The sequence below is a fragment of the Lygodium microphyllum genome, chromosome 3, assembly GCF_053477565.2.
Source record: "Lygodium microphyllum isolate KBCC chromosome 3, Lygodium_microphyllum_v1.1.10, whole genome shotgun sequence".
Taxonomy (NCBI): domain Eukaryota; kingdom Viridiplantae; phylum Streptophyta; class Polypodiopsida; order Schizaeales; family Lygodiaceae; genus Lygodium; species Lygodium microphyllum.
In genome coordinates, this window is record NC_141137.1 from 172,475,301 (window position 1) to 172,498,023 (window position 22,723).

Genomic DNA, 22,723 nt, shown 5'->3' on the forward strand with positions numbered 1-22,723 from the left:
CAAGCATGAAATTTGACACGAATGGTCAAAAGCCCCAAAATTTTGTGCTTAAAGCATCAGCCACACATCTGCATTTTCTTTGTCATGCATAGGACAGGCCAGCTTTGCCAAAATAGAGCAATTTCAGCAAAACCCCCAAATTTTACCAAGTGTCGATGTCCAAATTGCGTGGAATTCAACCTGCATGTACATAAAATGATCAAATGCTGCACAAATTTTGCCCAACGTGCAAAAGCCCCAAATTGCACAGGGTCCAATGTGCATCAATGTCGAGAAATTGGGTAAATTTCAGCCCAATTTGCGTATATATATGAAAAGCCCCAAATATCGGGGACAAAATGTCACAAATTCTTGCAATTTCTGAGATAGATTTGCTTGTCCTGCATCAAATTTCCCAAATCTGGGAAAAGCCCCAAATTTTTGGGCCAAGATTGCACGAAAATTGGAAGTTGTGCCTCCACGCGTAAATGCCCTTGGTAGGGAAACTTAAATTAGACTTTAGACCCATTTAAATTAGGCAAGCTTAAAGTTACATATGAGTAAAGAGGATGAACAACCTAAAACTAGTCGCGATTTGTTCATCAATAAAAGATAGTTCTAAGTAGAAGCCATTCCTAAAGTTCTACATAGTGTGTATGCCACAACTCAAAGAAGCAATACAAGTACAAAGGACCAAGGTAAACGTCCAATAGAAATGCTAAAGGTTGCTACGTACACTATGGTCCATATGGCATAATGATCATGAAAAAGAAAAATGAAGCTTGATAAACATCTGTCATGAGCAAGTACAAGTAACGAGACTCAAGGCTTGAGCAGCATATTATAAGGTCACATGGGATCAGAAGCTACAAATCTATCATAACCACTTATCTACACTCCCCCTACTCCTCGTGCTCTCCTGCTGCTCTTGTGGGATTCCCACACGTGGTATCAAAACTACCTACATGGGGAAACCAATTCCAAATGTGGGTAATTTTTATGGATTGCATATTTGTCTTTCTTTTTTTTGGGATTAAAACTTAGGGCAAACCACACACAACCCCATACTTGCTTGAAGTGACCACTGTTCTGGCAAAAATGACTGGCAGCAAGCATCGGAAAGGCTACTAGTGATAGGAAGAATACATATTTAGACTTGTCTTTGCTTGTAACTTGTGACCATTGGCTGAGGAGGTGGAGCACTGCAGTTTGCTGAGCAAGGCTGGAGATGGAGACATAGTAGGGAGAGGATGGTGATGATTGTAGGGGAGGGCAAAAGCAATTATGCCAATGATAATGGCTGGTGCTAGGAATGAAGTGGTCAGCCCATGACAGATTCTTTTATAGCACTTTTTGAGCCAATTATCATACTGTCATTTTAAATTTACAATATCAATTCTTTTGAAATAATTCTTTTTGAGGTGGTTTCTAGAGTTAATTTAGGTTTAAAAATATGATCAATCAAGATTAATTCAGACCTTAATTCACTTGTTTAACAAGTGGCTGGCCTATAAATAGGACTTTTGTAGGATGCCACTTGGTATACATGAGGGCATGGACATAAAATGGTTTGACCATAAAAAGCATTTGACCTAAAGTATGGCTTAATATTGAGTTGGGCAAACTCTTAGGACAAACTCTCAACATACCCTCAATGACATTTTGGGAAGCACGTGTCAGATCCCAAATTGTGCTAAGGGGTAAAAATTAAAATGGAAAATGATTTGTACAAAAGTGGAGAGGGAAAATAGAAAGCCCCATTTTAGAATTAAAGAAGTTTTTTTTTTTCCTGTTGGGGGTTGGTGTTGAGGGGGGGTATAATAAACCCCTAAACGACAAGATATCTCTTGTAGAAGGTACTTCGAACTGGGCTTGAAAGGAGAGAGGATAGGCACCTCTCTCTCGAAAGGTGTGGTTGGTGTGTTTCTTTGTTGACTTGGTAGTGAAGATGGAATTGGAATCTTTGATCATGCGTGGGATGGCTATGTGAAAACGTGCAAATGATTTAGAGCATGAACATTAATAGGGAGAAAGAACACATGAAATAATCACTTAGAATAAGTATGGGCAATGAAATCCATAAGATGAAGCAAAAGATGTGTAGTGCAGTACTAGTAGGGCATTGGTACAATGATGACTAGTAGTAGTGTCACAGGGACGTGAAATTTTGAGATGCTTTAATCTTGCTAGTAACATTTGATTAAGTTATTAATCAAATGTGCAAGGTTATTAAGCACATGTGATGCACATGGCAGTTATTTCATGGGAACGGGCCAAGGACCCCGAGGATGCAGTGGGTGTTAAAGGCAAAAGTTGTGTTAAGTTATGCCAACTGGGTTTTGGTGGTCAGTTGGTGCCAGGTTGGACCCTAGGACAATTGTTTGGCCATTAAGTGTCAGTGGTGACACTAGGGACTAGCATTAATTAATTAATTAATGCTAGTCTAAGGGTCAACAGAGGTTGGAAACCACTCCAAGTTGCAAATGGCCTAGCCAATTTCATTACAGATGGGCATGTTTAATTTTGGGCAGGCTCAAAAGGGTTGAAATTAATTTTCAGAATTAATTAATACTGAAAAATTAATTTAATGGCTGAAAATGCATTAGGAAGGCTGCCACTTGGCAAAGCTTTCCCATGCAACTAGGGAGAATGCTGTTGGAGGATGGTGGAAGTGGAATTGCAATTGTTCGGAGCTTGGAAGAGGGAAAGGAGGTGATCAGATTTGACTCTGAGAGGCGACGACGACTGATCGCGTGCCACGACAGGACGGGGGGCAATAGGATTTCTCTTCCGCCTCAAGAGAGGCGGCGGTAGAGGAGGAGGGCTCGTAAGCGGTAGCGGAGCTAGTGTTTTACCCCCCTTTTGAAGTTGTTGGTGCCATCAGATTTGTCATCAGAGCTACGAATCAAAAGATACATTTCAGCTGATTTTCTCTCTCTCTACAACATTCTCTCATCTCCTCCAGTCTATGCTCAAGCATTCTCAGTAATTCTCAGCCATTGGTAGCAGAGTACAGCCAAATTTGGTGGACAACAGAGAGTTTACTGCTGTAAACCCTAAATTGCAGCGGCAATTAGGGTTTAGCAGCCACCTTGGGACCTGTGCCATCAGTCAAAGGCATTGTACGCTGAAATCAGCACCGGAAATTCGTGGAATTGTGAGGATTTCAGATGCCAGCCCATCTATTGTGAATTTGGGGCAGCATTTGACTAGTTGGGGTTCCATTAGAGCAAGTCCTGGGTGAAAATCAAGGGGCAATTTGCCCGAATGCTTTGCTGATTATTGGAACAGCAAGGGGCTTTTGAATCAGCCAAGGAGATCGTGAAATCTCGGCTTGTGATTTATCCATCAGCAATTGAAATTAAAGAAATACCGAAAGAGGCGTCAGTTTTGGGTCCAACAGGGTGTCCATTGTCCAAGTTTATGAAGGTAAAGTGAGCATTTTAGTTTATGTTCATTTGCTATTTACTGTAATTAAGTGCTTAATTAGGTTAAACCACCCTATCCGAGAAGCAAGGCTAGTTACAAGTAGTGTCTCCAATCTCCCTCTCTCCAGGGATGCAAGATGATGTGATACTGTTAGAGATCACAGCCTGGTGCAGTCGGACAGTGTGCAGTCGGACTGCACAGTCGGACTGCCACGTGGCAGTCCGACCCACTGCAGGCAGTCGGCTAAATGCAGCCAACTGGGCATTTCTGGCGCCTTATTTCCTGGCAGTTTCTGGCTATAAATAGCCGACATTCCCAGCAGTCTCCTACACTTCTCTGCTCGCAGATTACAGACCGGTGACACGCGCAGATTCCGTCTCTGTTCGCAGATTTCAGACAGGAGACAATGCAGACTGCAGCGGACTTCGAGGTGAACAGCAGGTTGCATCATTGAGGTGGAGACACGCAGTCCAGCGCACTGCGCCCGTGTATATATCTGCATATCTTTGTATTCAGCACACTTTATACAGCAGATCTTCATCTTCCACTGTCTCTTTCTCTCTCTTCTCTCTCTGCGTTCTCTCTCTCTTAGTCCTACACTTTCGCATCGCTGCACTCTGACATGGTATCAGAGCAGTGTTAGAGGGCTGACTGAGCGCAGAATCAACCTGAAGAGGAGTTTCCATCGCGACACAAATTTGCGTTTTTTGCGTTTAAGGGCAGACAGGAGGGCTGCGCCTTGGAACAAGGCTGAAGCGAGTGTGGGCGCGCAGGAAAGGAGTCCAGGTGGTGGATTTGCTGCTGTTTACTGCTGTTTGACGCGGAGGAAGTTTGAGTTTTCAGCCTACAAGTGCAGGTTTTGCTTTTTTCATCGCCTCCGGCGGGTGAAGAAGGTTCAGGACGCGGAAGAGCCTTAGTAGGCTGAGTTTTCCCAGTCAGAGGGGGCTGCTTTTGTGTTTGTGAAGGCATTACAGGTGAAGATGTCTACAGAGATTGACTTGGAGTTCCAGTCGATTATGGACTGGAAGGTGCCTGTCTTACCGGCTCTTCTTGCAGATGAGAAGCTCGACGGCGACAACTACCGCATTTGGCGCGTCATGATGTTGGCCATCCTTGAGTCCTATGATTTGGCGGAGTTGGTACAGGAGGAGATCGACCGGCCCTCGGTAAGAGATGAGTCCAAACTCTCTTCCGATGCTCGTGCGGAGCTGGCCAAGGCCCAGTCTCATTGGGACAAACTGAATGCCAGGATTCGTTCCTTTCTCTTTTTATCATGTACTACAGCCGTGATTGCTCACATCGAGCACTTGACGGTGGCTCGGGAGATATGGCTGGAGCTTGATCAGATGTACAATCGGATGACCCTTATGAAGCGGGTTTCTTTGGAGGTACAGATGCGGACCTTGTCCGTAAATAAGTCTTCTTCGCTGCGGGAGCACATTAACAAGCTAAGGCAACTTCAGATGCAGGTTCAGAATGCAGGGAAGCCGATTTCCTCCGAAGACATGGCGATCACACTATTGTCCCAGTTGCCGCCACGATTCGATACATTTTACTCTGCCCTTATTGCTTCGGGGCGAGAGTCTACTCTTCGGTGGGAAGAGTTGGTTCCTATGGTCTTGGACCAAGAGGAACAGTTAAAGGGACAGAATGCTTCCAAGTCGGAGGCGTTGATAGGTCAAGCCTCTCAGAAGAAGGGGAAGGACCAAAAGAAGAAGAAGGGGGATAACAAGTCCAAGAAGGACAAGGACAAAGACTCCACATGCCATATTTGTGGAAAGACTGGCCATTGGAAGAAGGATTGCCCTGACAAAGACAAGAAGGACACCAACAAGAAGGGCACCAAGGATTCTGGAGCGGTGGCTTCACCCTCATCAGCTGCATTTCTTCATCTAGCTGTCATTGAGGACGCTTCACCAAATGCTTCTGATGCTGCGATGACGGCTCCCCAAGCTCGAGAGTGGATCGTTGATAGTGGTGCCTCACGGCACATGACTCCTTCATCAGATGGTGTTGCCCAATTGCGACCCTCGCGTGGGCAGATTCTCATTGGAGACAGCTCTTCAGTATCTCTTGCAGGTCGGGGTAAGATGCAACTTATTCCCGATGGTCGAGGTGGTACCCATACCTCAGAGGTTTTGCATGTACCAGGATTAGGGTACCATCTCCTTTCAGTTCATAAGATTTGCTCCCTTGGCCTTTTGGTGGAGTTTGACAGTACTACGGTGCGAGTCCTTGATCGTGGATCGAGGAAGGTTCTCTCATCCGGATATGAGGAGAACGGCATTTACAAACCGAAGTCTTCCACCGCCCTCTCTACTCTACTTCTTACCTCTCAGTCACAGTCAGAGTTATGGCATGCTCGGTTTGGTCACCTGAACTATGCTTATCTTCGGAGGGCGTCACGTGGACAGCTTGTTCGAGGGTTGCCGGATATAGTGGTGAGCCAGCAGCCATGTGTCTCCTGCATTCGGGGGAAACAGCATAGGGATGCCATTCCCCACACAGCTTCGCGACGGTCTACTTCCCCGATGGAGCTTGTATCTACGGATCTATGTGGCCCTATGAGGAATGAGTCCTTGCGTGGGAGCTCGTACTTCATGCTGATCGTGGATGACTACAGCAGGATGACATGGGCCTATTTTTTGGCATTAAATGTCAGAAGCTTTCTCACACTTCAAGGATTGGCTTCTCTTTGCGGAGAACCGATCGGGCCGGAAGTTGAAGACCTTGCGATCCGACAAGGGCGGTGAATTTGTTTCTAATGAGTTTGCTCGGTTTTGTCCAGATAAAGGAATTCACCAGGAGTTTGCCAATACCAACACTCCTCAAGAAAATGACATTCTTGAACGGAAGAACCGTAGTGTGATCGAGATGGCGCTCATCATGATGGAGCACCGACAGACTCCTCAGGTTCTGTGGGCCGAGGCTGTGGCTACTGTAGTCCACATCCTTAATCGATCCCCTACTTCGGCCGTGGAAGGGATGACCCCGTTTGAGGCTTATTTTGGGACGAAGCCAGATGTTTCTTACTTTTGGGTCTTTGGGCGTGATGCCTATGTTCACATTCCCAAGACTCATCGTGATAAATTTGCAGCAGCTTCCCGAAAACAGGTATTTATTGGCTACAGCTCCCAGTCCCAAGGCTACCGACTGTATGATCCCGTCAAATGGGATGTGTACACTAGCCGTGATGTGCGGTTTGTGGAGGTTCCGGCTACATCAACGGGTGAGGAGCATCCCGTTCTTGGAGATCCAGGGGAGAGTTGGGCTCCTTCTAAAGTTCCACTGAAACCCGTGCCTTTTGATTATGATTCTGTTTCTGACACAGAGTCTACTGCACCACCGGTCGCCTCAGAGGAGTTACCATCGGTGGATATTCCAGAGTCTTCTGCTGATGGAGAGAGACGAGGGGAGGTTCGGCCTCCTCCTCGCTGGGCCCGTGACACGCTCCGTGATTCAGGGATCGAGGGGGTTCCTGAGGAGTGGGGACCGCAGGATGGTCCGCGGCGGTCACGGCGGCACCAGGCACATTCTACGGAGCTTGTTTGCTCCAACTATTGTTTGATGACCCGTGTTATGCAGGATCGAGAGCCCACCTCCGTGAAGGAGGCTTTACAGTCCGCACCATGGAAGAAAGCTATGGAAGCTGAGTTGGAGGCTATTGAGAGGAATGGCACTTGGTCACTTGTGCCCCGCCCCCCGAATAAGAAGGTGATTGGCGTCAAGTGGGTCTTCAAGACCAAATACCTTAGCGACGGTTCTTTGGATAAGCACAAGGCTCGCCTTGTTGCTAAAGGTTTTGGACAGCGCCCAGGGATTGACTGTCATGATACTTTTGCCCCCATAGCTTGTATGGCGACCATTAGAGCTGTTCTTGCTTTGGCTGGCCATAGGAGATGGCCTGTTTACCAGTTGGATGTGAAGTCGGCCTTCCTCAATGGTGATTTAAAGGAGGAGATCTATGTTGAGTAGCCTCCTGGTTTTGAATCTTCAGATGGGAAAGTCTACAGGTTGAAGAAGGCCTTGTATGGCCTCAAGCAGGCTCCGCGTGCATGGAACGAGTAGATTGATTCGTTCCTCCAATCTCAGTTGGGATATCGGCGTTCCAAGGCCGATCCGCAGCTTTATGTTCACACTTCCGAGGATGGTTGTGTGCTTTTTGTTTTATATGTTGATGATTTGATTGTCACAGGTGATGATGCACATCAGGTCCAAGAGACGAAGTCAGCTTTACATCGGACGTTCGAGATGAGGGACTTGGGTCTACTCCACTTCTTTTTGGGCCATGAGATTTATGTCTCAGAGGGGGATCTTTATCTCTCAACAGAGATATGTACAGGAGCTCTTGGTGTCTTTTGAGATGGAGGATTGTCGGGCCCTTTCTACTCCTATGGATCCGACCTGGAAGGCCACTTCCCATTCAGTTTCTCCTATGGCGGATGCTTCCCGCTATCGTCAGTTGATTGGGTCCTTGATTTGGCTTCTCAACACTAGGGTTGATCTATGTTTTGCTGTTGGGCTCTTGGCAGGGTTCATGAGTGAACCTCAGACGGTGCATTGGCAGGCTGCTCAGACGATACTTCGGTATTTGAGGGGGACGTCTGATTTAGGGATTCATTACCCCGCAGGGACAGATGGTTCAGATCTTGTACTTGCAGGTTGGAGCGACTCGGATTGGGCCGCTGATGTGGGCCACAGGCGGTCTACTACAGGTTACTGTTTTACCTTGGGTGCAGGTGTTATCTCATGAAGTAGCAAGAAGCAGCCCACGGTAGCCCTTTCGTCTACTGAGGCGGAGTATCGGGCCGCGTCTTCCACCACATGTGAGGCTGTGTGGCTTCAGAGATTATTGGAGGAGCTTGGGTGCCCCCAGACTCGTCCTACTTTGCTGCAATGTGACAATGAGAGTTGCATTGCCTTGGCACGGAACCCTGTTTTTCATGCCCGGACAAAGCACATAGAGATCCAGTACCATTTCATCCGAGAAAAGCTTCTGGATGAGACCATCACTGTGGAGTACTGCAAGACGGAGGACAATCTTGCGGATTTGTTTACGAAGGCACTTCCCCAGGCTCTACTTCGGAGACATTCCAGATCCCTCAGGCTTCTGCCCTGCCCAGGCTCTGAGAGGGGGCGTTAGAGATCACAACCTGGTGCAGTCGGACAGTGTGCAGTCGGACTGCACAGTCGGACTGCCACGTGGCAGTCCGACCCACTGCAGGCAGTCGGCTGCATTTAATGCAGCCGACTGGGCATTTCTGGCGCCTTATTTCCTGGCAGTTTCTGGCTATAAATAGCCGACATTCCCAGCAGTCTCCTACACTTCTCTGTTCGCAGATTACAGACCGGTGACACGCGCAGATTCCGTCTCTGTTCGCAGATTTCAGACAGGAGACAGTGCAGACTGCAGCGGACTTTGAGGTGAACAGCAGGTTGCATCGTCGAGGTGGAGACACGCAGTCCAGCGCATTGCGCCCGTGTATATATCTGCATATCTTTTTATTCAGCACACTTTATACAACAGATCTTCATCTTCCACTGTCTCTTTCTCTCTCTTCTCTCTCTGCGTTCTCTCTCTCTCAGTCCTACGCTTCCGCACCGCTGCACTCTGACAGATACAACTATAAGGAGTGAAGGTTATATAGAAGCCTTGAGAGAGGCATGAGACAATTGGAGAAACCGTAAAATTGGCTGCCTAGTTGCCTTTGTTCAACGCCCAACTGAAGGCTAAACATATTTCTTAAAGCTCATGATATGTTCTAAACTAACACCCTCTCTTATATCATCGATGATCAATACAATAAAATATACAATGATGGGGAACTTACAAACCCCTAGGGACCACTACCATGTTCCATATCATAACAATTATCTACAAAAAATGGTACCATCACAACACATACAAACAATGATAATCAACTAAGACCATGGGTACTCAAAGGGCCAGAATACTAATTTCTTAGTCATGCAGCCTTAGCTGTATGACTGGAATTAGAGTGGAGGTCCAAGGATGATGAAGAGCTTGAGTCACCCTTGCCCTTCTTCCCCTTCTTCTTTTGAAAAGCTGCTAGCTTCTTGCAATCCTTCTAGAGATGCCCCTTCTCACCATAGAAAAAACACTTCACCTTTGTCTTCTTGTCACCCCCCTGTATTTGCAAAAGCTCGAACATGTGTAGTGTCAGCTTGAGATGGCATCCTCCCCTATAATTGCACAAACCAAGCCTCCAGAATAGCACTCCAAGGTGAGTTTTCATTGCCTTCAAGCTTGTCATCAGCAGACGAAAATAAAGTGCAATGAGAGCAAATCTGGCCGACCAGCTGCAGTTGGCCACATAAATGCTGACCAACTAACTGTAATAAATGTTCAATCAGTTGATAAAAATTAGGAACAGACCGCCCATCATAAATACATGCCACCCTCTACGTTGGCCACTGAAAAAGAAACGTAGGGGTTGTAAACCATCCTTTGTTAGTGTGAACACACTCGAAACTCACTGAAAAAGAAATGCATTGTAATGCATGCTCTAGAAGAGCTGCTCCTTTTCCATAACACATGATAGATTTAGTGTCAGAGCTCCTAATGTCCCCATCTCACTCAAACTAAGGCTCATTGTGGCAGGATATGACTACGCACAATTGCTAACACCCTCTCTCAGATCTTGGATGTGGCTGAAGGCCAAAGATGATAGAATGGATCCAAGGGTGACATAAAAAGTTCCAATGCTAGTCAGGTCCATTGATGTAGTCCATTGATAAAGAAGCTCCTCATGATCTTGGGAACTCCCCCTTCAAAACACAAGGAGCCAAGGACTCCATAGCCTTGTCATTGATATCATCCCTCTTTGAAAGGGGTGGGGGTTTTCACCTTTGAAACATTGCATTTCAGCATGAAACATTTCACCTTGGGGTATGTCCAATGTGAAATGCCACATGAAATGGTAGAATCGCACATTTGAAGTATATGTATTCGGGAGGTTTTTAATATAAATTGTTTTTTCCCATTGGAGTGAAATGGATGTGCGAAATGTTGCACACTGAAACATTTCACGCTTGCCTCTTTTCAAAATGTTCTACGCAATCCTTGCATTCATCCCGCTTCTCTTTTTCCAACCCAACCTTTTTGCTAGCCCAATCAATTCGGTCGGTTTCATTCTAGGAATTCTATGTACTTCTTTTTGAAGAACTTGTAAAACATGTTGATCGCTGGACTTGTACTTTGTAGACCTTTTTTACAGAAGACATCTTTGTGTGAAAATTTTCATTGTACCATCTATTATTCATATAATCCCTTTCACTCATGACAACTCTAACTTGGTTGTATGAACTGTGCCCTTCAAATATAGGTATCTGTAAGTGAAAACACAGGTCCTAGCTCCTCAAATGCAAGGCTTTCAAGGTCAGCAGCAGTCCACTGGGGAGCGCTCAGCTGAAGGCATTCTTACCAATCTGCTGCAGGCTGAAGGACTGCCAAAAGCACCAAGAAAGGAGTTGCCCAGGTCATGTGCAGGATCAGCAGGTCAGCCACAAGGCTGGGGGTGTGTTGCCAGGCAGAGAGGAGGGTGTGGCAGTGCAAAGTGCAGGCTGCAAGGATTGGCACAGCAGCACAACAGCAGGAGAGGGCCAGGAAGTGACTGGCAGCAAATGTACAGGAAACACAAGGCTGCCGAGGGGGATAGGAGGCTGATTGATGTGTGGCTCTCTCACAAAGGTTTATGGTGATGATACCATGTGAGGGGTGCAGTGGAAGAGGATGAAGATGAGCAGAAAGTTAACACTATAGGCAAGAGTGAAGATGATGCAAAACTCAGCTGAATGATGAAGAGAAGCTGATACAACCCTGCATGTGCTACAAATGTAGCTGCAGTGAGGGCACTGGGAGAGAGGTGGGAGACAGAAGAAGTCAATGATTGAATTGATGTTGACCAACTAACAGGTGAAGCCTATATAGGCAAGTTTGACCTAAAAACCTCTAGGACAGTGTCCCAGGTGAAAAACATGGACAGGGCGGAAGAATAGGGACCACAGACAAAAAGACCAGAAGGGACCAAAAATGATTGGAGCTGCACGAGGCTCCTAATGTCGCTCATAAACTCAGTGTAGGGCTCATGATCAGGAGATGACCATGTCCGTTAAACAATTCCATGTATATTGATACTGCTCATGATCAGGAGATGACCATGTCCGTTAAACAATTCCGTGTATATTGATACTGTGCTTGTGAAAGATTTTTGGGTAATGACTAGGAAATACCCTAATCATGATTCATGAATTCATTTGAAATTGTCTCTAGCTTCATTTTTGGTCATGCCAGGCTGCATTTTGCATCCCGTCAGACAACAAAATGCTCTTTGGAGGCATCAAGGGTTGCATACACTCCCAAGCAATAGTAAGAGTGTTTTTACCTGGTTGAGGCAGCAGGCATGCATAGAAGGTTGATTTCAGGGAAAAGTACAGCTAGTCTGAGATTATGCTTCCTAATATATCGAGGCTGTGGTCAGAATTATGCACATAGTTGCAATGAAGTGGATCTCATACCTTTAGGTTCCATACAACTTGTTTTGAAGTGTTTTGTTATATGAACCATGTTTAATTCAGCCAAATCTCTCAAAAGATTTTAAATGTTTAAATACACTTACCAGATCTTTGTAAATATCCATTTTCTTCCAGTTTCAAATGATGTCTAGAAGATGCCATGGCTTGACTTGTGTTCACAAATATGGATCTATCCAGTGTGAAAACAAACCTTTTACCCTCTTTTATAGCTTTATGACATGTTTGTAAACAAATGGAATTCATTGCACACCTTCCTTTTTCAAACCAACTGGCAGCTTTGATCACACATTTTAGTTTTAGCAGAGTTTACTGACATTAACTGTGCAGAAATGGAAAGCAGTTTGAGAAAAAAGTTTGGATGGCTATTGAAGTTACTGGCAGCAGGGACATTGACTTACGTGGGGCTTAACATGTTTCCACTGATGGGTATAAACCGTCTACTCTTCATGGCTGTGCTAACGAGTAAAACATCTGTTTGATTGAATTTTAGAAGGTAGCCCACATGTTTGGCCTTGCTCATGTCTAGCTTTGTCAAACATCTTGTTGAGAATACCCAGTGCCTGCTGAAACATACTCATAAGAAATAGGTAACTCTGGTATTTCAAGTAGACACTCTGCTACTGTGGGAGGAAATTTGGCACCTTGTAGGCACACAAGCCTTAAAGTACACAGATAACTTTTGTAGATCTCTATACACACTTCCACAGCAGCCTGGGTTCATGTTTTTGGCAGCCTATAGCCAAGCAACTCACAAGCTGTGCATTGTATTTTGAAGGTGATAGCATGATTTGGCAGACAGTTGCTTTAGTAAGATCTGATGATCCTTTCATGCAACGAAGTGGTGCTTCCAGAATATGTTGGATTGCAAAAGATGGTATGTGTGTGTGACCCTTCACGTTTAATCTACTATTTATTAGTCTTATATTAAGAATGATTAGTATGCCTCTATCATCACACACTATTAATCTTATAGAAAATATTAATTTTCAAATAGTATCATCAGTCACTCTTTCCTCTGGAGGATTTCTGTAGATAAACGCAGAAGGAACTTTGTGGAAGCTGGTGGAGTATCAGAATTGTCAAAAATGTTGAGAACTGCCCCTGATGACAAAACACGCCGAGGGGCTGTCAAAGCACTTGTGGCACTATGCCAATGTGGTAAGTCTTGATGTAGTTTTGCAAGCTGGTGCACACTTATCTGGAGTTTATGTTGCAGCAGGGCACTCGCGTCACTTCACTCTTTGTTTCATGTTGAAAGATGTTGCTGTGGAAGCTTTACATGCATTAGGGACAGAACCTCTTGTTCAGTCACTTGCAAGTGAGTCCTCTGATCCAGATATAGCCAGCCATTCTACAGTTTTGCTAGAAAAGCTTGGTAAGTATAAAGAAAAATGTAGCCAACAGCAGCTTGAAGGATGACTAAAGGATGCTACTGCTACTTATAGAGGTTTTTCTGAAGACCAAGCTCTCTCTTGTTCAGTCAATTGCAAACAAATTCTCTGATCCAGATATAGCCAGCTATAGTTTTATTGGAAAAGCTTATATAAAGAAAGTGGGGTCAACAGCAGCTTGAAGGATGATGTGAAGGGTGCTGCTGCTACTGAGCAGATTTTTCTGAGAACCAAGCTTACTTTTTAGGACGTATGCTGAGTCGTGGAAAAATTGTCCCAAATATCTGCGAGACAGGCAACAAAGGGCCTGAGAGATTTCACAATTGTGGTGATTTATTCAGGGATTACTTTGTTTTCTGTGGGCAGTTGGGAGGTCAATGTTGGCAACTAACTCAAATTTGGATTGGTTTTGAGCATTACTAATAAATTTTGGTATCCAGACCTTAACATTGCCTGCTAAGTTCAGAGTGTTCTACTGGCAGCACTGACTTTTCTTATTGCACCTTACATTCATGTAGACCCAAATTACACTTGGCCGTGCTGGTCGGTAGAAATGAAGGGCTCAGTTTCATGTTTCATGTGTGCACATGAGAGAGAGAGAGAGAGAGAGAGAGAGAGAGAGAGAGAGTAATCACCAGCTATAAAACTATATTGCAAAGCAAAGTGATGTACAATACAATGTCTTAGTTGGAATAAAAAGGGGTTTGGGTGGACGGAGCACTACGTGAGTAGCTATGTGGCTGAATGATGGGCTGCTATATCAGCACTGTTGATCTATGGACCCCATGACTAGTCCAAGGGAGGTGTCCCCTTTGAATAGTGTGGGTATCTCAACCGGATTGTACTATAGGCCTTGCATATGCATGTGCAGTGCTCCTCACTCTCTACCTGCGCTAGGCATACTTTACAAATCTTTTTGGCCTTAGGGACGTGGGATGCTTTCCTTGTCTTGATCCCTAGCCAGTGAGAAGAGACTTAGTTGGCTAGTGGCTACTTGCATCTCATGTGGCATGCATATGTTTAGGTATCTAGGTCTCTCAAAATGAAACTATATGATGCGGTCCTCAAAAAGTACATCTTTAGGAGGGGGGTTGTTGGGGCAAAATCCATGTATCTTATATGTGTAGGTGATAGAGATCTTGTCACATGACCAGGTTCATAGTGTGGGAGAGAGGTATGTTTGGATGGATGCCTCACACTTTGTGTATAAAGCTAACGGTTTGAAAAAGGTGCTTAGTCATCATAGGAGATATTGCAACTTGTGCTTTGACGATCTTGTGTGGTATTGATGGTTTGTTGCGGATTATCTGAGAGCGCAATAATTTGTTCTCAATCTATGTCCATAGGGATGTAGCCAAATCAATTGTTTAGACGTGCTCTACATATCATGGTTGGTGTTACCAATGCATGGAACAACTGTCTCCTTGTGCAAGGCTTACGGAAGTATACATGATGACCTCTCTAACACGACTGATGATGCATGCGCTCATAGTGAGTCTATCTTTGATTGCATGTGACATGGTGAATCTCCTAGTCGTAAATGTAACCCAAATAGATATATGAACCTACACTTTTCACCTATCTTGCTCCTAGAGTGAAGATCGACCTTCTTTGTTATGGGGCCAAGTTTAATTCCTACATCCGTACATTCATCTAGTATAGGAACAAATTAAGCAAGATTTGATCGCACATGTAGGGTTCAATACCTAAGTAGCTTATCACTAGTTTAACCACTCCTTTATCGGAGAGAGAGAGAGAGAGAGAGAGAGAGAGAGAGAGAGAGAGAGAGAGAGAGAGAGAGAGAGAGAGAGAGAGAGAGAGAGAGAGAAGGAAAGAGTTAATGTCAATTGAGGTTGAACATATACGATTTCCTTTTACCCTTAGTCTACGTGTAATGTAGATTTTCTCGGTTCTCTTTATATTTGATATCCTTGCACCCTTCGTTTAGAAGGTGTTACTCTTGATATCAATGGATTTTCACAATCTCTCTAACACAATCTTTATATTTGATATCCTTGTAGCTTTGATCTCCTAAACTTTGGAGTGCCAATCCTCTATGTGAGGGAAAAGTGTATGTAATTGATATCTGGAAGAAATTAATAGAGATGTGACTCTTTGTCTCTCTCTTTGCTCTAAGGGACTTCTCTACTTATTGCAGGAGTACATTCATGAAGTCCTTGAGTAATTCCATATGTAGAGTGGTAAAGCCCATTGGTTGGCCATTATCTTTATCATGTGAAGATAGGTTAGGTAGATTTTTCCCAATCCAATGATGAGAAGAATGAGATAGCCAAGATCCCGTATATATCCGTGGTGGTGGGCTACTTGACGAATGTCATGATAGCCATTTTATATAGCGATACATGGCATGTGATATTGGGACATTGTAGAGGGTATCATGAGATATCTTAAGGGCACTATAAATATGTGCATTTGTTATGGTGACCAAGATATTGGAGTCCTGGGCTAGATAGGCTTTGACTATACAAGACATGCAGATATAGTAGGAAGTTCACATTTCGCGCTATGTTCACTTTTGTTGGAGGTGGTGTTTCTTGGATATCCAAGGTACAGAAATACACTGTCTTATCTACTATCGAGCTCGAGTACATTGCAGTTAAATTGAGGCTTGCAAGGAGGCTCTATGGTTAGGCCATCTAGGGGTAGAAATGAACATCCTTGTTTACTATTGAGTTCGAGTATATTGCAAGTCTGCTTGCAAGGAGGCTTGATGTTGTGGCTCGTTATAGAATGACACTTGGTAGAAATGCATGGCCTTGTTTATTATCGAGCTTGAGTACATTGCAAGCCTCCTTGCAAGGAGGCTTGATGTTGTGGCTCGTTATATAAAGACACTTGGCATGAGGCATTGGGAATCTGTGAAGGGTATCATGAGATATCTTAAGGGCACTATAGATATGTGCATTTGTTATGGTAGCCAAGATTCTAGAGTCGTGGGTTATATAGACTTTGACTATGTAGATATAATAGAAAGTCCACCTTTGGCTATGTATTCACTTTTGTTGGAGGGGGGGTTTCTTAGATGTCCAGGGTCTAGAAATGCACATGCTCAGGCTTGAGTACATTGTAAGTCTCCTTGCAAGGAGGATTGATGTTGTGGCTTGTTATATAACGACACTTGGCATAAGACATTGGGAAGCTGTGAAGGGTATCATGAGATATTTTAAGGGCACTACATATATGTGCTTTTGTTATGGTGTCGAAGATACTAGAGTCACGGGTTATATAGACTTTGATTATGTAGGACATGCAAATATAGTAGAAAGTCTACAATTGGCTATGCGTTCACTTTTGTTGGAGGTGTTGTTTCTTAGATGTCCAGGGTTCAAAAATGCATGGCCTTGTCTACTATAAAGCTTAAGTATATTATAGCCAAATTGGGGCTTACAAAGAGACCCTATGGTTAGGCCATCTAGGGGTAGAAATGCATTGCCTAGCATGAGTAAATTGCAAAACTCCTTGCAAGGAGCCCTATGGTTAGGCCATCTATTGGCAAACCTTGGTATGACTATGACTCGTACATTGCATTCAGACTCTATGAATGCCATTTAGTTAGCACGTAAATGAGTCTTTCATATAAAGACCAAGTACATTGAGATATCTTATCAATTCATCAAAGAACTCGTTGGGGAGAACCAGATAGGGCTTGTTGAGATCTCAATTGACTTGAATCTTGTAGGTTTGCTCACTAAAAGTTTCATAGTGGAACGTTATGCCTTTCTTAGGAGGATGATGAATATAGGATGGGATGAAGTCTATTTCTCATTCTATTGTACTTCTATGTACACTTTGTTACTTTTTTCTTATTTTCTCTATACTTAAGGACGTTTGCCATTAAGTAGAATGTTGTTGGGGATTAAAGGCTGTCTATGCATGTCTATATCTACTTGTACTTAGTACTCGCATATCTATATATTGCAAGTGGCAGTTGCTCGTTCACTATCAGTTCATTCTTTATTTTTACATGACAATAGAATAAGGGAAGGCAAGTCACACATTGTGACTATTGGAGTTTTCATATAATGTCTCGCTCTCTCTTGCTTGAACCTCCATGCCTTTTGATTCTCTCTTACTTTCGCCTGTGCTTTCACTCATGCTCCATCTTTCAAGTTGTTAGATGAAAAAGTTATTGTATAGGTTGAAGCAAAGCTTGAGAGCATTGTATCAATGGATAGATCATAGGAAGCCATAATTATGTGTTCAAGGAGTAGCCACATATAGTGGAGACAAACATAAATTTTTTTGCTTTATTATCAAAGTAAAGAAGTATTCCACTCTAAACTTATCCCAAGAGATATCCCTATCCTTAAGGAGGAGGAAGCATCATCCTTGGATGATGAAGAGAAAGATTACCAATTTTCTATATTTTACCACAAAAAAAAGCCATAGCTGATGGGTGAAGCAATTGTATGATCGAAATAATCCTATGCCTACATCTGTTAAGGAAAAGGCACATGGATCAATGAGGCCTTATATAATAAAGGGACAGAGAAAGGCTTCTACTCATATAATTAATATGGCCTTAATGGTTGAGATTATGAGAGAAGTAAAAAAGTTAGTTAACTTGGAATAAGCACTTGTACATTCAACATGGAGATTAACTATATACACTAAGTATGCCAACATAATGAAGAACGACACTTGAAAGCTAGTGGATTGGCTAGCCATGAGGAAGGCTATTGGCACCAAGTGAAAGGTAACTACAAGGTTAACTCAACCTTAGAATGTTGAGGGGTTTGATATTCAAGAGTCATTGCTCCACCTAGGAAAATGACCATTCATATAGTACTTGCAATGGCCTCGCACAAGAAGTGGCAAGTTTACTAAATGGATGTTAAATTAACATTATTAAACGGTGACCTCAATAAAGAGATATATGCAGCTTAGATGCTAGGGTTTAAGGGGCCTACTTTGATAGTAAAGTTTGTTAGTTGAAAAAGATAATGTATGGGTTAAAACAAGCCTAAAAGCATGGTATGAGTGGAATATATAATTTCTTCTTATGCTTAAACTTTAAAACATGTGCCTTAGATACTAACTTTTATGTTTATAAGGTGGTAAAAAGTTTATAGTCGTTGTCATATACATGAACGACCTTCTTGATAGTGTCTATAGAGATTAGATTGCAAATGCTTTGAGTTCTAAGTTTGAAGCTAGTGGAGATATTAAAATAATTTGGCACGACTAATTTCAACGAGGTAGCTACACCTATGGAGGTTAATGTGTAGTTATCCATTGAGGATATGTCAACACTTGCAGAAATTGAGAGGTAGATGAGGTTGGTTGGTAGTCCTCTATTTGTGCAAAACTAGGTCACTATTGATATATTGATCATGTTCTCAAAAAAATCCCATTAGAGTCTTTGGAAAGTTGGGATGTGGGTTTTGAAATACTTGAAGGGAACTTTTGACTATGGTATCATACATAATTTTAAAGCTTCTTTGATGGAAAATTGTGACTCAGATTTGGAAGAAGAAAGTGGTTTCAAAAAGTTAGTTTTAGATTATTATTTAGGTTTAGAAATATTTTCTTGGATTAGCAAGAAAACAGTTCCAAAAATTTAGTTTCTATTATTGTTTAGGTTCAAGAATATTCTCTTGGATTATTAAGAAGCAATCAATAGTGGTAGTCTTCTACTACAATAGAGGATAAGGCATCTTGTTTTGTTGCATGTGAAGCAAAATGGTTAAGTAGGATCCTATGGCACATGGAATGCAGAATGAAAAACCAATTGTGCTATGATGTGACAACACCATTGCCAAAAATCCAACGCTCTATGTGTGCAGTGAATATGTAGAGATTCAATATCATTATGTGCATGATTTGACCAAGGATGGGATACTGGAGCTAGTTTACTATTCAATAAACAATGTTGGGCCAAGGATATACTTCATTTATGAGTGGACATCAAGGGGGGTAGGGGGAGGTGTTTGTTAGATACACTCAATGCCCCATCCTTGTAAGATGCCATCAATGATCCATGGTGCTCAAACTTTAAGATCCCCATGATGAGAAGAAGCTATTTGGAGTCCAAAAATTGGTTGGATCCTGACTTGTATATCAGATGAGAATGATGTGATATGATGATAAAAAGTGACATCTGTGGTTCTATCCTTTGGGTTAGATAGAGTAGTTAAGGTGGTAAGAACCCAAACCACATTGTATGGAGCTGCTATGGGGTGTGGGAGTTATCAATACCCCTATTTTGGGTCCCACATAGGCAATGGAATTGGCCTCCAAGGAGTCCTTAGAAAGCCAATAGTCCCATTGGTGGGAGTTTGAAGAGTGTCCTCGAACTAACAATAAAGAGAATAGTCATTGGAGTATTGCTTAGCCAAGTGGCAAAGGTTAATAGGTATGTTGGTTTGGAGGACTTGAATAAGTTCATGGGGCTATACAAGGAGAACCCCCTCAAAACCATCATAATCTAAATATCTTTTCCTTGTTAGAGTTCTTCCACTAGTCTTAAGTTCTTCACCTATCATATATCTAGATTGCCATCTAAGCTTCATAGTGAAAATATAGAGTGGTGTTAGCCTAGGCTTTGACATCATATTTACATATGACAATAATATTATATTTTACATTAGCCATTCACCTTATTTCATTAGTCTTAATACGCAAATGGACTTTAGAAGTCATATAATTAGTGATATATGTAGTTAGAATAGACATGGCCGAAAGAGACATGATTATTCTTTTGTATTTGCTGATCACACTATATGGATGATGAGATTTTGATGATGGAATTTAGTCTTGACAATTTGCACCCTTTTTACCTTGTTTTATGCTTTATTTTAGCAATATTCTCTATTCATTTGCATCCTTAATGTTGTCATGAACATTATGTAGTCTTTCTCTATGTTCCATAATGTTATCACTAATTTCTATGCTCATTCCCTAAAGCAGTAGGGAAGTTTGTTGGATTGCATGTAGCAATTTGTTATATTTCTTTATATAACAATACAATCTTGTTATGTATTCTACATAGACTTAGGGTTATAATACTATGGCAATCTTGCTATTACAGCCTTGAACCTTTGGCTTGAAACCTTAAAAAAAAAACCCTATTTTATGTGGTAGATATTTCAGTTTTGTCGATCCTGAAGTAATGGTTCATTCCCTTAAGCATAATGATGTAGTTCAAGGGGTTTCTCACATTACCCATCAAATGTTATTTTGACAAGAAGCAAGTCCAACCAATTGAGGGAGTTACAGGCAATACAGTAATAACACGAGTCATTAAGGAATTATAGAAGAGAAGCAAGAGAAAGTACAACCTTGGACGAGGGAAGCTATACAATTTATATAGAGGATTACCAAGATGTTGGTGCCTTTGGAGGAGTGCCCTCGGTGTATCATTCCCTTGCTAGCTCTATAGAAGAAGATGAATTGGTTCCTCCTACCCAAACTTAGATTACTCCTCCTCATCAAGTGGCAAAGAGGTTACGACATTTAGTGTTGGGTAGACAAGTTCCATTTCAAACTTCTGTAGTGGTAGCAAAGAAAATGTCAAATTTCAATCCCTTTTCTCTATTGAGAAGGCCAAGGAGGTAGCCCATAATGAAATCAAATCAACCAATTAACCCTAAGGTTAGGGCTTCCAAGTTTTTTTGGAAGAAGAAGAAGGACCCAAATTGCCATGTGACCCACTTTGAGACAAGATGGCTTGCTAATGGCTTCAATAACGTGTATGGGGATGAAGTCGAACTTCAGCAATTTGTTGCAAGCTTTAAGGGTAAGGTATAGCACATAGTATTGGTCATTCTACTACTTATGATGCACTCAAAAATACATTTTTAATAAGATTTAGAAAAGATAAAATATGCACATATGTGTCAAAGAAGTTAAAACAATTGAAACAAAAGTCTATGCTTATGCAAGATTATGCACAAAATCGCCCATTTGCTTTAAGTTGTACAAAAGCGCCCATTTCTTTAATCAATAACATTGAAGCGTCCATTTGCTTAATTTTTTTGAGTTGTACCAAAGTTATTATACATCAAGCTTCTCCAATTCCCTATTTTTTTTTCCTTTGCAATTTGGTTAGACAAAAATGAATGCAAAAAAAAGAAACATGTTTGTAATGTCATTGATATATTCCTTACCAAAGTATGTTTTAAAAAAAATCTAGTTTTCTCTTCATTGTTCCCAATCACAATGAAGAAAATAGTCACTTTGAGACAAATTCAAATCTCTTAATTACTCAACTTTTTTTAATCACATAATTTATGCTGAATTTATGCTTTTGGTTGACGTGTAAATTCATTGGCTCTACTCGTTGTCCCTATTTTAAATTGAATAATGAGTAAAGGTATTTAAGGATCATCTTATGCTTTTAAAAAAGGAGTTATTGATAAGGAGGCATATTGTAGTTTAGGACCGAGTACATGCTTAGATTATAGCTCCAAATGTAGGTGACAAGAATTAGGTGTTGTAGGAGATCAACATCTAGTTGAAGAGAAATACAATTGGCACTACAAAATGGTATTATAGGTGACAATGGCTAAAGCTAAGGTGCTTCCTTTGGCTTTAGATCTCTAGGCAAAGAGACTCAAGTGATTTAAGGGTGGCTAATAGCCTTGATACTCCTTAAGAAAAATCATTGTGTAGATGTCTCAAAATGGTGTGGTGCTTTGAGATAGATCGTGAAAGCTCAAATGTACAAGGGTTATTGTGTTGCATTCTTCTTTTTTTGGTAGATATTACACTTTTTGTTTTATCTCTATTTTCTCATAAGGTCATTCCATGTCCATTCAGCATAACAAGTTCAATGCAAAGAAAAATTCTTAAGTAATCTCTAAAACAAGGAGTCTCCATGTGTTCAAATGCAATTAAAAAATGTGTGCTGCTTCTTAGATTTAATGTCATGAGGAATAAGCCATATTAATTCAACATCATCAAGGATTATTGATATCTCCATATGTGGCAATATGGCATGATAATGAACCAAAGAAAATGTGATGGAACACATGTTGTCGGAGGGGTTTTAGTCGAAAGGTCGTATCCATCGAGGATCAAAGAGGGAAGGAAGTAGAGAATAGGAGATAGAAGAGATGAAAAATAATAGACAAGAGATACACAAGATAAAGACAAAGCTCAATGAATCAAAGTACTATGTATTGATAGAACCTGAGAAGATGAACAAAATCCTTGTTTGGGACTACTCGAAAGCAATCTCCAAGCATTAGATCTCCTAAAGCTCCCTGGTAGACCAAAAATGCGCACCAAACATTAACTTCTTCTTTGCTTCTCAGACCACAAATCTCATGGTTTCGTTGGCTCCAAAAGGGGGGCAAAACTTCAGGACATCTACCTAGAATTCTTCAAGATCACTCCTTTTTCTT

The 22,723-nt window shown here is 42.1% G+C and overlaps 1 protein-coding gene across 1 annotated transcript in view; it reads left to right on the forward strand.

The window, feature by feature from the left end:
• The window catches only part of LOC148039189 (ARM repeat superfamily protein), a 43,082-nt gene extending 29,151 nt beyond the window's left edge, over positions 1 to 13,931 (forward strand). The window contains exons 4-8 of the mRNA XM_087675091.1: positions 12,292 to 12,390; positions 12,740 to 12,838; positions 12,997 to 13,122; positions 13,223 to 13,282; positions 13,410 to 13,931. Of these exons, the coding sequence (XP_087531217.1) occupies positions 12,292 to 12,390; positions 12,740 to 12,838; positions 12,997 to 13,122; positions 13,223 to 13,282; positions 13,410 to 13,537 (512 nt within the window). The 3' untranslated portion in view covers positions 13,538 to 13,931. The remainder of the gene's footprint in view (positions 1 to 12,291; positions 12,391 to 12,739; positions 12,839 to 12,996; positions 13,123 to 13,222; positions 13,283 to 13,409) is intronic.
• Positions 13,932 to 22,723: the final 8,792 nt, after the last annotated feature.